We start from the raw sequence: 16954 nt of genomic DNA on the forward strand, positions 1-16954 counted from the left end.
GTGTTTCTGAATCTCCTACTTCAAGCAGCATTTCCTCTTTTATTAAGTTTTATGTAATGAGATTCATACAAGATTATAATTAAAGAGATAATGCTGGTGTTCATAAGCAAAATTTAGAAAAACACTAATCTAGTCTAGCTTTCCTATTTTCTACATGGGGACATAATATTAAAAGACATTATACGGGTTTTTCAAAGTCTCAGACTGGTTGGTGGTACAGCCAGGTTTTAGACCATAAGGCTCAAAACTCCTACTTGGGTCTTTCTTTCACTCTATAGGCTAATATTTATTGAGTGTTTGCTTTGTGCAAAAACTGTGCCACAGCTGAATGATCTCAGTTAATCCCACTAACTCCAGGAAGTCAGTGTTATCCATGCTCGAGATGAAGATAAACATCCTCAGGAAGAGTAAGTAATTTGGTGAAGGTCACAGAGCTAGAAAGTGCAGTCAGAATTCAAGTCTACCTAAATCATTTTTTAAATTTATTTTAGAGAGAAAGAACACAAGTGAGAGGGGCAGAGGGAGAGAGAAACTTAAGCAGATTCTGCAGTGAGCACAGAGCCTGACTCAGGGCTCAGTCTCATGACCCTGAGATCAGGACCTCAGCTGAAACCAAGAGTTGAATGCTTAACTGACTGAGCCACCTAGGTGCCCCTAAGTCTAGCTAATCTGATTCCAAAGCCACTAGCTATTCTTTTAGCCACTTTTATCAATAGTCCTCATAACCATGTTTATCCAAGATGGTAAAATAAGCCATGAAATCAAATTTTATGTGTATTTTTATACCCATGCATGCAATGAAAAACTGTATTTGATCATGACTTTTTAATTAAATACTCTGTCCTATTGTGAATTCCATTCTTGAAGAATTGTCAGACTTGAAAAAATCAGCTCCCTGAATCTAGAACCTGTAAGGTAAGAGCTAAGAATTCTGCAGATGATTATGGAGGAGACCAATTTCCATTGATCTGAGGAGGTAATAAAGAGCGGTGCAGGGCTCTTAAGAACGAGCGGCTTGGGCGCGGACTGGTTTCCGGGGATTGTGACTTGCAGGGTCCGCCATGGAGCCAGAGCAGATGCTGGAGGGGCAGACGCAGGTTGCAGAAAACCCTCACTCTGAGTACGGTCTCACAGACAATGTGGAGAGGATAGTAGACAATGAGAAGATTAATGCAGAAAAGTCATCAAAACAGAAAGTGGATCTCCAGTCTTTGCCAACTCGTGCCTACCTGGATCAGACAGTTGTGCCTATTTTATTACAGGGCCTTGCTGTGCTTGCAAAAGAAAGACCACCAAATCCCATTGAATTTCTAGCATCATATCTTTTAAAAAACAAGGCACAGTTTGAAGATCGAAACTGACTTAATTGGGAAGAACAGAAAAATTTGGTTTCTACTGTAGATCTACATGATTAAGAGGCAGCTTTAATTGCCATGATCCCCCCCCCCCCTTTTTGGAAATATAAGAACCTTCAGGACAACAGAACTTATTTCCGGAATTGCAGAAGAAAACATATTTCCCTTATTTTGATTTAATCACCATACTTATTTAAGTGTCTTTATCTTGGTGTCTTTATGATGCTACTAATCAATATAGGGTAATGACAGTGAGCCAGAGCCAGGAGATATGGGACAATGGTACTTGAAGAATAATGATGAAAAGCCAACTGGAAAACAAATCCAACAGAACAGAGTTTGGAAGAGTCACAGATAAAGGTCTATATGGCATTGTGCTTACCAACCCAATCTTTAAACAGTCTTATAAGCACTTTACTCTAGTTATACTCTCCTAAAAACACTGTGGTAGATACTGAGTTACTTCAGTTGAATCCCAATGGATAAGGATCAATATTGCTGGAAGGCAACCTGGCAATGCCATCTCCCTGTTTTGTCAAAGAGACAATTCAGTCTCTCAAATTTGCTAAATGAAGGATGATTATTTCATCCCCATCAAAATGGTTAGAGTTCACTCCTAAAATATCTGGACCAATCCATTTCCAGAAATGTACTATTACCCTACCCCTTGAAGTGCTCATTCATTTTAGCTTTGTCTACACATAGGAAAATAATGTGAGGCAAATAAAAGTGGTTCAGTAGCTAATATAAATCGGAAACAATTGACCAGTCATTTCAAGTAACAATGTTCTTTAACTAAATGGGATGCTCAGATTTAGGTTTGGAGTCAGGAGTGTACAGTTACAAAGATCACCACTGAGTTAGGAGCAGTGGTATATGCCATTTGGAATAGCAAAATCAGCTCTGGAGTGGAGATGAGATTTATGGAGGTGATATTAAATATTTCAGGTAACCACTGTATCATTTAGTACACCAAAATAGTTATTTACTAAATGGTACCTCTGCCTTTTGCTCTGTTATATGTAAATGAGTTCCTATGGCCCAGCCGAACGGAATTGTGGGAGGAAAATTCATAATCCTTATCAATATGATCATTTGAATTATAGTGATGAAAATATGTCATCATTTTTAGCCCATAATGAGTGATTTTTAGATATTTTTAAAAGATAATTTAAGGCTCATGTGTTGTAATTCTCTATATTTAAGATGAACTGAAGGTTTAAAGTGCTTTTAGAAGTGTTTTGTTTAGGGACGCCTGGGTGTCTCAGCGACTGAGCATCTGCCTTTGGCTCAGTGTGTGATTCCAGAGTCCTGGGATCAAGTCCCACATTCGGCTCCCTGCATGGAGCCCGCTTCTCTCTCTGTGTCTCTCATGAATAAATAAATAAAATCTTTAAAAAAAAGTGTTTTGTTTAAGAAGCATTTTCCCAAAGTACTTAAATATGAAAAATTATTGTATTTGATCTGAATTCCACAGTCTCCACATGATTCCATGAACATTTTCAGAGCAAAAGAGATTACACATATAGTATCTTCTACAGGAAGAATAAGCTTAGTTTTTTTTTTTTTCATGATGGTTCCCAAGCTTAAGATAATTCAACAGTAAACCCCATAGTACACCCCAGGCATCAGCAGCCACATAATTACAGCCAAATCCAAGTCAACATCAGCGCAATTTTTGCTTCAAAGCTTTTGAGGAAGCAGAGGAGGATTTGATGAGATTATTTTAATCCCTGGTTGCATTTTACTTCCCATGATAGCCTGAAACTTAGCTGGACACCTTTTAACCCTAAACATTTAATTACTTTACTTAAGCTACTACAATGATTATGAAATACAGAATGATAGAAATGAAGGAATTGTTAGCTTAGGCAGTGTGCCAGTTCAACATGAGAAGGAATTTGGTCCATCTCTAGTGAATTCATTCTCCACAAGCATATTGCAAGAACCAATTTTATATTGTATTCCTCTCTTTGATCATTCTTCCCACCTTTTGAGCAGGTCTCTGTGGATCTATACTTCCTGTCCTCCCCTTGAAGCTTGATGTTTTTTAGGTTTCTCTCCTGAGTCCTCATCCTACCTCATCTTATCTCTTCTGTTATTACTTGCTTCTTTACATGCTCATCTTCATTCATACTTTTGAACATCACATACATGCTTATAGCTCCAGATTTGTATCTTTGCCCCAAATGTCTCCACCATCCCCAACCATTGACTTCATGGTTCCATTGAATATCCCAATGACTCACTGAAGGTGACATTTCTGGAACTTAATTCCTTGTGTACCATACAAAATACATACTTATGCTTTTCCTCTGTAAGCTGGTGTCCCATTGCTAAAGTTAAAACTTTAAGATTTACTTTTAGATGGTGCTTCCTCTCTCACCAAGAATACTTAATCAGTGACCAAATACCATCAAAGGCATTACATTAAAAAAAAATAGAGTCAAATTGGCCTTCTCTTTTACATTCCTTTTGTGACATTCATATATTGTTTTAAAGAGAAATGAGAGACCAACTTGGGATCCCTCTCTTTCACCATCTCATGCCTGGGTTTGAAATAGTCTTTCAGCTATTCTCCCTGACTCAATTTGTTGTCTCCCTCCTGCACTGGTCTTCCAAGCTGCTGCCAAAGCGATCTATGTAATATGAAAATCTGATTATGTCTATTTTCCAGTTTTCTGCAACAGGTAGAGGAAAAAGCTCAAAATTCTTGACATGGCCTAACTGACTCTCATGATTTTTACCTCTCCATCCTCTTCTATAACCACTTCATTCTTTTTTTTTTAAGATTTTATTTTTTTATTCATGAGAGACACAGAGAGAGAGAGAGAGAGAGAGAGAGAGAGACAGAAACACAGGCAGAGGGAGAAGCAGGCTCCATGCAAGGAGCCTGACATGGGACTCGATCCCAGGTCTCCAGGATCAGGTCCTGGGCTGAAAGGTAGCACTAAACTGCTGAGCCACTGGGCTGCCCCTGGCTTCATTGTGCTTCTTTGGCATATGCCTTGATCCCTAAAACCATGGTCATCGTCACCAGAGTATGTATAACCTCTCATGAAAACCCAGTTCTGATACCTTCCTTTGCATCCATAGACAGTGTAGTTAGTCAGCTCTTCCCATATTTTACCTCTGTGTCTTCTAGGAACTTCCTATTCTACTGCATCCTTTCTAATTTACTGGATACCACAATATATAGCTGATCCTCAGCTTATGGTGGTTTGACTTAGGATGTTTTTTATTTTATGATGCAACAACAACAACAAAAAGTTTAGTAGAAACTCTTATTCAATTTTTGAATTTTGCTCTTTTCTCAGGCTAGTGATATGTAATACAATAGTCTCTTGTGGTGCTGGGCAGCAGCAGTGAGCTGCAGTTCCCAGTTCAGTCACACCATCAGGATGGTAGATAACTGATCCTCTGACAACCATTTTGTACTTGTATAACTATTCTTTTCACTTTAGGTCCAGTATTCAATAATTCACAAAATACTCAACACTTGAGCATAAAATAGACCTTGTGTTAGATGATTTTGCCCAATTTCAGGCTAATAGGAGTGTTCTGAGCATGTTTAAGGTGAGCTAGGCTAAGCCATAATGTTTGGTAAGTTGAGTGTATTAAGTGTATTTTTTACTTACCATATTTTCAACTCACCATGGGTTTATCAGGAGGCACCCCATTGTAAATCTAGCACAATAATTTGTGCTAACTTCCTACTAGACTGAGAGCTTCTTAGGACCAGTTCTCATCCATTTCTTTATCTCCAACAGTTGATATGATGCATTTCACATAGTATGTGCTTAACTTATCTTTGTTGAGTGAATAAATAAATGGGCTATGCTAGGTCCTTTAACACACAGAACATTTTCTACTTTCACTTTATATGAGACGAATGGTATCTTTCTGGACTTTGTGAAAGTGATATCATCAATCTTTACAGGTGATGAAGGGCTCAGAGAAGTTCAGTAACTTGTCAAAGGCATACAGCTTTGAAGGTCTGGTCATCTCTCACTAAGTTTATTATTTTTCCCTGCATAAACTTAAAATTGTTACTTGACCTGTTAATGCTTTATTCTTCACACATGTAAGATGAAATAACAATATCTACCTCCCATGGATGTGATGATCAAGTGAGTTATTACATCTGAAAGCATGCAGAATAGCCATGGCATGTATGAAGCACTAAGGTAATTGTCAGGAATATCACTAATATCACCTTTAATGAATAAGACCAGAATTACAAGATAAGTTCTTTCATTACCATTTAGCATGTTGTTTTATTTAAAAAGTCAGATGATTAGTTGTCCAAACTTCTTTTTTTAGTCATAAGAAATGACACTCCAGAGGTTTGGGGATCCTGAGGAAGTAGAAAAAAAGATACATTTTGTCATGTCACCCCTGACATTACCATTTAAGTCTCTGAATATGAAACTGAGAAGAGGTATAATAGATCAGAAATCCAAACACAAGAAATTCAACTATTTTAATATTAAATGTCCAACTGTGGTTTAAGTGTTACTAATTCTGGGAACCTCTGGAATATCTATACTCAAGCTTAAATAAAGTGAAAGTCTCAGATACCTATTCTATATATCCATTTACTTCTCTGATGGATGAACGTGTTGTTAGATGTTTTCAACAAGCATTTTAGTACAATTAGAAGAAGTGACCACTAGAGACAGAGTAGAAAGAATAGTCATTTATGCCTCATGTGCTGTCTTATAAAAAAGACCTTAATTTTCTGGAATAGTATAAAAGTTTTAGGTGCTGATAGTTTTACACAATCCAACTAACAAGATTAAGGAGCTCTGAGTAACAGAAAAAAACATAAGAGCAAAGAGGATTGGGAAAGAATGAAAGAAATAAACAAATAGAAATAACACGGGGACAAGCAGTAATGATTCAATTTAAGCTCATCCTTTAGTAGCTATATCCCATGGGGATCCTGGGAGCTACCTAGGGACTTGACATTATTATTCAGAGAGCATTTAGAGTTAACACCACAACCTTATTGTTGAAATTTTCCCTGGAGTTATTTGCATATACCTTGATACTGATACTCTAAAAAAGCTATTATACCTTGTATGTATTAAATTGCAAAACAGCTGAATTAGAGGTACTCTTGAATTTTGGCTCAGTTAAACAAGAATGTTAAACAAGAATGTTGTTGGATTTGGTGCCTCAATCCTAAGCGTGGCTCCAGAGGTTCATCTAGGAATTATGATATTTAGCTGACAAAGTGACATGGGCTGTCCACAGAGATATTTTACTTTGTTTACTTTAGTGTGGTGCTGTGAAACCCTAGCCAATAACAGTTGGAAAGGGTTCCCATGTATCCAAACATCAAGTACTATCAGAAAAAGTGTCTTCTCAGAACATGAGAGACTCCTAACTCTGGAAAATGAACAAGGGGTAGTGGAAGGGTAGTTGGGTGGGGGGATGGGGTGACTGGGTGATGAGCACTGAGGGGGGCACTTGACGGGATGAGCACTGGGTGTTATACTATATGTTGGCAAATCAAACTCCAATAAAAAATATACAAAAAGGAAAAAAAGAAGAAGAAGAAGAAATGTCTTCTGCAGACAATGGCACTTAGAGGTATAGTAAATTGGCTGGTCAGAAACCAATGATAATCTCCACCCAACTTGAGGAATTTGATTTTTCTTTTTCTCCACAGTTGATGGGGTCTGAGGCTAAAGCTCAGGGAAAAAAAAAAAAAAACAGAAGTCACGTCTCCTGTTACTTCTTCTCATGAGACCTTCTCTACCAGATAAAGAAATAAATCTGTATGACTTTCACTACTGTGGAAAATAAGCCAAGATTTTTCCACAGGAAATGGCCCAGAAGCCATTGCAACTGTTCCACATTGTGCTCAGGGAGATCTCTGCTCAGTCTGTGTTGGAGTTTATTGATAGCTGCTATTTCTATGTACTGCTCTACCTCTCTTGTAAGACAAAAGGGAAAAGATAAATTATAATGCATTTTGGCACAGAGGAACACAGAGCATTTAATGCAGAGAAGTTGCTCAATTACGAATGTACCTCCTATGAAATTATATATTAAAAAAAAGAACACATCTCTCTTCCCAGGGAATTGGCCTCTGAAAATAAATCTTTCAGTGAATTGATACTTAAATTCCATTAAGTACCACTGTAATTAACCAACATTCTACATCCTAGCCCACGTCCTACATAGAGTCAAGCAGGAAAGGCACACATTAAACAAAAAAACAGAAAAATAAGTCTTTACTTGGGATTCTGTTGAGTGTTCTCACAAGACAGTGAACAGTACAACATATACCCAACTAACGTAATCCTTACAACAAAATCTTATAGGAGTGATCCTACATTACAAGTAAAGAACATGGAGACACAAAGAGCTTAAGCAACATCCCAAGGTCACACAGCTATATACCAATTGCTGGGAATAGCAGGCCTTTGCCTTTACAAAGCTGCAGTCTGATCCTGATGGCAGACTTACAGACAGATATGGTGAGGTGGCAAAGCTATTGCAAGCTGTACTGATGCTATTGTATAGGATCCAAGTAGGGTTGCTGATCTAGTCCTGGGCAAGTGTAGTCAAGACAGCCTTCCAGGAAGAGATGGTATTTGAGCTGCACTTTGAAGGGTAGGTGAAAATTATGCAGGGGAAATTAATGAGAGTAGGGAAAGTAAGGTAAAGGAGCACAGAGGCAAGAAACATCATGGCGTGGGGTTGGAGGAGGGACAAGCAATGACAGTGTTAAGCAGAATAGAGAAATATAATGGAAAGATAGATTAGAGAGAGGTCTGAAATTTGTAGTTGGGATATGGTTGAATTTGCATTTCATGTAACTCTGCTGACAGTACAGAAGACAACTTGGGGGTGGGATCAAGTCAGAAGTCTAGGACTCCACTTTGAAAGCTTTTTGTCTTTTTTTTTTCTCTATTGGGGCAAGAATGAGAAATGGTGTTATGAATGAGGAAAGTAAGAAGAATTTTAATATTAAATGAGAAAGTACATGTAAAGTACTTATCACAAAATTCGTATATACTAGTTACATAAGAAATGTTAGTTATTGTTTCAGATGTTTGTTGTTACTTAACAAACCATTGTAAAGCTTGGCAGCTTACTACAACACCTATTTATCATTTCTATTAATTCTGTGTGCTGGGTGGGCTCTGCTGAACTATTCTTCTGTTCTATGATTACAACTGAGATCACTCATGTGGCTGCATTCAGCATGAGCTAGGGCAGTGTTGAAACTCCACAAACAATCTTTCTTTCTCCAAGGCTTCTCTTTACATAGCTTCTGTCCATCCACTGGTCTACCCTGGACACCAGGGAGACTGAGATCTGAGAAGGATCTTCCACTGCCAGTGGAAGCTGGCAGTCTACCTAATGCCTGGTCAGGAAAGTCCTAGAGCCAGACTTCTCCCACCGTATTTCTGGGAAGAACCAGTCACATGGCCACCAGTTTCAGGGAAAAGGGAAATGTAATCCTCCTGATATGAGGAACCACATGGCAATAGAGGGCCAAGAGGAATTGTTGGTAACTACATTTGGAGACCATACACTGCGGTTTCTAAAATAATCTAATGCCAGTTTAATTCTTCAAGTGGTAGTCTTTGTTTTTATTTTCTATTAGTTTTATTCTCTAGCTTTATTCTCTGCAGACTCCCGTTGTATCCCACATGATGGCTTACTTGCTTATCTCTCACTGAGCCCATGCGTTAGGGTTTTTCCCCTTAATTTCTCATAAGATATGAAAGAGAATTTTTTCTTTGAAATTCTCAATCCCTCTTCAAAGTTATGCTCTTCATTTATCATCTATATTCTTTCTTTTTAATTTCCTTTTTAAGTTGCTAAATGCTTTCAAACTTATCGGTATATTCATATGCATGCCTGTGTGTGGCTTCTTGTATTTCTTGACAGACTCTTAAGCATGACAGGTCTATACAATCTATCTGTGTCTTCTATTTACCCAAGAAGAATTTGACTAAATTCTCTTTGAGACCGAGGAAACTGAAATTTTCTCCATTGCTCTGGGCACTTTTAAGTCTTAATGTTGAGGCCTCTGTGCTGGAGGTTTAAAATCAACAAAGTGCAAAGTGGAAAGGCAGCTACAATACCAGCTGAGAAATATTTCCTCCACATGATTTTTGTCTTGTTTTACAAACAACATATAAGAATTTTGTGTCCACCTGACCTAATTTGTAGATGCACCCTGCATGGTCCTCACTATTTTCGTGGTGGAGTTCTTACGTGCCACCCAGAGGATGGAGGATATTTACCCAGTTAATTAAAAGTGTCCTCCCAATTTAGTAATTGATATCAGTTAAAAGTTGTGGGAGAAAAAAAATCCCACCATCTTTCTATTTAGTGATGCCCAAGGTGAGGCTACAATCTATTATGCCGACTAGGATACTTTGTAGGAAAAAGGGGCATTGCTAACATAACCATATATCAAAATAAGACAGGAAACCAAGACTGTCTCAGAAAAAATGAGATTGTGGTCACCCATGTGATGTCGTATCTGGAGCCATAGCAGCCAGTGAGTCTCCAGGTTCCTGTCTCTCCCCTCTCTGAGTTCAGATTGAACTCCTCCGGACTGATAGATCTGTATCTCAATGAGAGGAAGGTAACCCTGCTATTACTAGTAGAAGCCAAGCTGATGAAAATCTACTTGAGTTGGACTCATCCTTTTTCTTTTCAAGTCACACCGATGTTGATCCATGATTTAAAAAAAAAAATGGGGAAGGGTGGATATGTCTCAATTTCTGACCCCTTCAAAATTTGAAGATACTGAAGATCATCATACTTCCCCTTCTCAAGACTTCCTGCCATATTCCCTGAGAGAAGTTACTTGTTAGTTGATCCTTCATGTAATAGTCTCAAATGTCAACTCTGTAGCAGGTAGCCAAGCATATAAAAATTCTAGAGGGCTGTGCGTGACTCTGCAGTTTGAAAAAGCCCTGATGCTATTTTTAACATGCAAGATCTCCCACCCCAACACATACATATTGAAAAGCACTACCCTGTTCGATGTAATAGTGAGGTTATATTATAATATGTGCCTACTAGCTTGTTCCAGGGTCAAGGAAGGTGAGCTCCAAGGAAGGAATTTTTCTACTTTAATTTTATATGATGGGAATGACATCTGAGTAAACTTTCTTTTTGTTTGAGGCCAGATGTCCCAATGGACCAAGTTACACAGGGAAAAAAATTTATATGTCTTGTCATTAATGCACATTTGGTCCCTATAATAACTGTACATAAAATAGTTCTTTATTACATCATTTATCACTTGGGAACATTACTCATTTTTATCAAAGGATTACACAAGAGCTTTATCATATCTCTTATTTTTAAACTGACTACTATTGTAAATGAAGCTTTACTACTGTCTGATCATCTTCCTCTGAAAAATTGCTATTCCATTTTTTTTGGCAAAAGAAATAATAAAGATGATTCATTCATTGGCAGATGGTTAGATGAATAGATAAAAAATATGATCATAAGATTAAGAAAACAACAAAATCTTAGTAGTATAGTCTAAACGGTATATAAGTGTTTACTGCAAATTCTTTCAATTTTCACATTTTTCTTTTTTTCTGAATATTTGAAAATTTACATAATAACATATTGGAATATGATAATGTGATTAACTCATGGAGTAAAGAGAATTTTTTTTCTTTTTAAATTTTTTATTTATTTATGATAGTCACACAGAGAGAGAGATAGAGAGAGGCAGAGACATAGGCAGAGGGAGAAGCAGGCTCCATGCACCGGGAGCCTGACGTGGGATTCAATCCCGGGTCTCCAGGATCGCGCCCTGGGCCAAAGGCAGGCGCTAAACCGCTGCACCACCCAGGGATCCAGTAAAGAGAAATTTTGTTATGTTATCCTCTTCCTGACCCCCAGCCCCCACAAGGTCACTAAAAATAGTTGGGACAGAAGTTCCAAACACAGAAACCCAGCACAAACTCTGAAGATCTTAATGCAATGTGCCATGCAGTCCAAGTGGATATGTGAGAGTGCAGAACCAACCTTTGCCATTTTGGTCCTCTTGGCACCAAGGGTCATCTTGAAAGACAAATCTAAAAACTCTTTTTTTAAAAAACATTTTTTTAAAGATTTTATTTATTTATTCATGAGAGACACACACAGAGAGAAAGAGAGATGCAGAGACACAGGCAGAGGGAGAAGCAGGTTCCACACAGGGAGCCTGATGAGGGACTCGATCCGGGGTCTCCAGGATCAGGCCCTGAGCTGAAGGTGGCACCAAACCGCTGAGCCACCGGGATGCCCCTAAAGACTCTTTAGAGAGTAACGTCTCAGGTCACTAATACAAACCAGACTTTGCTCAGGGAGAAAAACCATATTGAGGCAAACTGAACAGAGGAGAAAGATAAGTTTGGAAGTGGGGTGTGGGGCAGATGAGTAATTATTTCTGTTCTATAACTAGATCTTTAAGCTGAGGGGTGAGGAAAGAAGAGGCAGTGATGTGTTAGAACAAAGCACAGAGAACCCTAGCCCAGAGTTTTGGCTGTGAGCCTCTCTGACATCCATCCCAGGGTGTCTAAAACACTAGGTAACAGCTGCGGATGTCCCATCTTTCCTATCCTGTTGTGCTATCCCTTCATGTCTGATACTATGCTGCACAAAATAGCTACCTAAAATAAAAGATGAATAATATTATGAGACCTATCCAAGAGACAAACTAGGGGGAGAAATGAATGAAAATGAAATTAAGGAATATGATTAAAAGCAGATAAAAATCACATCTCATAGGGCTTATTACACAAAGAAACACAGAAATATTTAATAAAATAGTTCTTCATACTCTCAAAGAGTTCCAGGTAACATGTTTTATCAAAAGCAGAGCTTTAAGAAGAGATACAAAGTGCTAATATTTCAAAGCATAAAAGCAAGACAGAGATATGCTACATTAAAAATAACAAAAGGAAAAGTTAGACTAAAATTTGATAAAGAATAGGGTGAGGAGTGCCTGGGGGGGTTCAGTCCATTAAGGATCTGACTCTGGACTTCGGTGTTCATGTCATGGTCTCAGAGTCATGGAATTGAGCCCAGGTCAGGCTCCACAGTGGATGTGGAGCCTGTTTGATTCTCTCTCTCTCCTTCTGCCACTCCCCACTTTCTCTCTCTCTCTCTCTAAAAAAGGGTAAGTTTTCTATATTTAACAATGTAGGAAAAAAATGCAAAGTCAAATAATTCTAGCTTAGGTGATAGAGAAAACAGTCAAAGGTAATCAATACGGTTATAATTGATGATGCCAAGAACAAGTGGAAGAAACAACATACACTTAGATATAGAATGAGAAACTGAGTTGAAAAGAACTTAATTTGTAAGGGAGGAAAGGTGCACAGTATGTGCCAGGAAAAATTGATACAAATTATTAATAAATAGCAAGGCATTATAATATTGAAATCACTGAACCACAAGGGGAAAAAAACAATTACATTTATATAAAAGCAGAAAAAGTCAGTTAGATGAGATGCTTGAGACACTGTTTGATGCCAGAAGAAAGTCGGTCAATATCTAGAAGGTTGCAGGGAAAGAGATTATCATGGAAGAAGTGATAGCTCCCATATCCTTTGAATATAAAATCACAGAAAAGATCATCTCCAGTGGGTAAGAACTGAGACAGTCGAGGTCTCTTGCACCATTCTTGGTGGGAGGGGCAAGGGCACATGAGAATATGAAATGTAGTCAGCTGATAGAACTTAAATCTTAGAAAAAAAGACATCAGAAAGGAAAAATACAGTGTCAATGAATATATTTAAATATAGAAGGGATATAAAACAACAATTGGGATTAATAGTTTCAAGGTAAATATCAACATTTGAGACATTGACAATAAAAAATAATAACTCAGAAAAGTTAAGATGGAAAAGAGTGTGGGCAGATATCTGTGTCCCTCCTTAGTAAGAATAAAGAAATATTTTCCACCATTGGACTATGTAGTTCTATAGACACATATGGACTTCAACTTTTTAAAAGTTTTAATTAATATTTTCTCTTAGTTTACTTTTTAAATTTAAAGAGATATTATAACGGCTATTTTGTGCCATAGAAACATCACATGACATTTAATATGACAGAGAGTCCTTCAGTTGAACTTTTTCATTGCTTGAATTCAACATAAATCTGTCTTATGTGTCTGTGAACAGTGTCTCATTCTCCACCCCCACCCGCATCCCTGATCCCCTCCCTAGATTTTTGAGTTCCACCGAGAAAGTATTCGGGCCAGATTTGCAAGTAAGCAAGAGTTTAATTGTAGTTAAAGGGAAAGTACACTCTCACAGTGAGAGAGCTGGCAAGCCCAGAGGTGGCAATGGGCCATAGCTAGGGCAGGCACCTGCAATCACCTGAGTCTCCTCCTACAGGTCCCGTGGGGGTGGGGAGTGGGGGGTGGGAGGTGGGGGGGGTTATCCTATATGGTCCTTGCCAGAACTGTCCTGGCAGGCTTCCCCTGCAAAGGGGGTCAAAACAGCAGTGTAAATGGATTATAATGAAGTTATAGGTTACTGTAAGGCTGTGATTATAGGGAGGAGAGCATGCTCGGGGTTCTTCCCCTGGACGTTTAAAACTTAGTTTCTGCCCTTCTTAAAGATGGGAAAACACCTGTTCCATGTGCCTGTCTGGCTGTGTACTCTATCGCAGAGTCCTATAAAACTGTATGCAATTCTATTTACTATTAGATGGCAAAGGCTATTTCTGAGTTTAGAGATTTGTACTGTCTTTTTTATATATTTTTTCACATTTTTGAATTGATTTTTTAAATATATGTATCTTTAAAAAAACATAGTCACATTTCTATTAAAAAAATGTGATCACTTCTGTCTATGTGAACAAAGGCACAGAAATAACTTTGAGGATAATTCTCTGATCCTTTCACCTCTATGGGCAGCTTATTTGTGCATGACCTGTTACTTTGACTGGACGGTCATCTGTGTTGGCCATTAAGACAGTAAAATCACTGGAGTGATCAATTCTGTTTAGTTTCTGGTAGCTTAGACACAAATGGACTGGTTTGCTTTTAAAACTTAGAAAATACCTGGAAAATTTATGAGAAATGCCGTATCGCACCATCATTGCTGAGATTCACAGGTTGTTTGGGATTTTTTTGTTGTTTTAAGGCTGACTCCTGATTCCCAGAGCCATAGGAGTGTAAAGTGTTGGTCTTCAAAGCACAGAGCTGACATTGCTGAGAGCTGCTCAGGAAGCTTATTTGGTGTTTCTTTCTGTGAAGAGTTGTTTAAAGTGGGATTCAAAATGTTTGTAAATTGAGTTACATTTTCACATGATGACCTTCTCACCAACATTTGTGTAATTTTGATGTTAGTGGATTTGGTTTGTGTTGTGAAGGTAGAAAAATGTGTTGCTGGGAAGTAATTACTATAAAGCTATTTAATTATTGATTTCTCCAACATAGCGAGGTTGACATTTTAGCAGAAATAATGAAGGAAAAGATATGCATTAACTGAATGAGAATGGAGTAAATGCACATTTTAAAGGGAGACGAGATTCATTTTAAATAGATATGCAGTAATTATCCAGGAAGTGTGACTGCTTTCTTCATAAATGACATTAACTATTCAAATTAAATGACAGACCTATAATATGTAAGGATATTTATTATGCAGGTGTTGAGAACTGTAGCATCAGCTAAAGGATACATAAAAACTTCATGTTTACCAATGTCATTTTTTGTAGTGTTTCTCTTCATTACCCTTTAACAAAAGCACACCCTGTTTTGAAGTATTTACCCTGGCTTGTGCTTCATTCTTCATGTAGGAAAACAGATTTTTGCTTTGCAAGTTTGTCTAATAGCTATAAATACATGCAGCTACTTCTCCCCCTTGAAAGGAACGACTTTGCATTTTAGGCTGAATGGAAAAGACCAGCCAGAGACAACCCAGAGTTCTCAGGCTTGCTGAGTCCTCACTTTCCATTCGTGGTTTATCTGCCTTTCTGATTTTGAGCCACAGTGAAGGACTACATGGTAATAAGCCCTTAAAACGACAAAAAAAAAAAAAAAAAAAAAGTGCTTACGCATCCAAAGGAGTGTTAGCCTCTAAAGAATAGCCTTTGGTGAAAACATGTTTTGAACTATCTTTTGGATTGTCTTCATAGTCAGTGTGTGACTCACAAGAAACAATGCCTCATTTAATCACTGAGGCACATGCTTTTTGACATGAAATCACGTGAACAAGCTGGTCAACCACCAGATCAGGCAAGCTTTGTTTGTCAGCCACTTTTCTGACTTTATAGCATGAAACAAAGGAGAAAGAACAGCCACCAGTTAGATAGTTCAAAAGAACGTAATTCAGATTCTAAAGAGAGTTCCCAAAATGAAGTTTCAGAAGTATGCTGAGCCATAAAAGACTATTTCGCATCTAAGGAAGAAGTTGGACATAGAATAACAACAAAAAAAAAAATCAGCAGAATGAAAAGACAACAAAGATAAAAATGAAAATAATGCATTAGAAAATGGAAACATATTTCCAAGTTGATGAAATGCTCTAAGTACTTTTTTGGCATTTAAAATGGCATAAAGGCAATAGTCATATTGGAAATCTTGGTAAAATGCCTTTCAAGGTTTCCCAATTTTTAGTAAACTAAAAGTTAACAAAATGACCCTGAGGAGAGATGAAATTCAAGGTGATGATAACTCTGAAAATTATTTAGAAAATTATTAAAAAGCTATAGAAAAAGAAATTTCCAGACTCAAATGATTTTCAAAAAATTCTTCTAAACTTTCAAAAAAGAGCTGATTTACAAGTTATTTAAAGTTTTCAAACATAAAGAATACAAGCTTCCAAATTCTCTGTAAAATAACATCATAACATTTAAATAGAGATGACAAAAAACAATAGTCTTACTTATAATCTTACTTAATACAACCTTACTAATATTGGGGCAAAACATTAAATATTAGGAAACAGAATATTAGTTTGTTAAAAGAATATTGCATCATTTACCAAGAATATATATTTCTCAAATATCCAGCATTAAATTCAATGGTAAAACATTGAAAGTTTTATTTTCATATCAAGAATAAGATAGCAAAGTTTACTATTCCCATTATTAATATTGTTCTAGAAATAAGTCTTACCTATAATTTGACATGAGAAATGATAATTAAAGGTGTACATATTGTTATGGATGAAATAAAAATTATAATTAGTTGCTTCTTATGTGATTGCATAAATCAGTAGAATCAACTGAAAATGTTATAAAACAATTAGTTAACATACAAAAGTCAAGAAGAATAAAATCATTACCTTTGGTTTTTCATCTTTTCTCTTTTGTCTATTTATTCCTACAAATAGGTATTTTTATTTGCATGAGTTTTATAAAATATCATTAATTTTATTTTCTCTACATCTGTTATTGCCCCATTCATATTTTTAATGTTGTATGTTTGTGTTTTCCCTTTGTTATTTTATTTTGCTTAATTTTTTAAGTCCTTATACTTACTAGTCCATTTTCCTGTTATTTTTATTTCTAATTTAAAAAGTATTTCTTGTCACTGTTCTTTTTTTTTTTTTTTTTTTTTTTTTTTCAGTAGATGCATTCAGTTGTTGTTCTTT

At 37.0% G+C, this 16954-nt stretch overlaps 2 protein-coding genes across 3 annotated transcripts in view; both read left to right on the forward strand.

Moving 5' to 3' along the window:
• The window catches only part of MACROD2 (mono-ADP ribosylhydrolase 2), a 1912080-nt gene that overhangs the window by 1649946 nt on the left and 245180 nt on the right, over window positions 1-16954 (forward strand). The gene's annotated exons all lie outside the window — the stretch shown is intronic.
• On the forward strand, window positions 993-1546 carry LOC121478429 (protein dpy-30 homolog). The gene has a single exon (XM_041733516.1). It carries the CDS (start codon window positions 1062-1064, stop codon window positions 1359-1361), a length of 300 nt encoding a protein of 99 aa, XP_041589450.1. The 5' UTR covers window positions 993-1061; the 3' UTR covers window positions 1362-1546.

Source organism: Vulpes lagopus, chromosome 18 (genome assembly GCF_018345385.1).
Source record: "Vulpes lagopus strain Blue_001 chromosome 18, ASM1834538v1, whole genome shotgun sequence".
NCBI lineage: Eukaryota > Metazoa > Chordata > Mammalia > Carnivora > Canidae > Vulpes > Vulpes lagopus.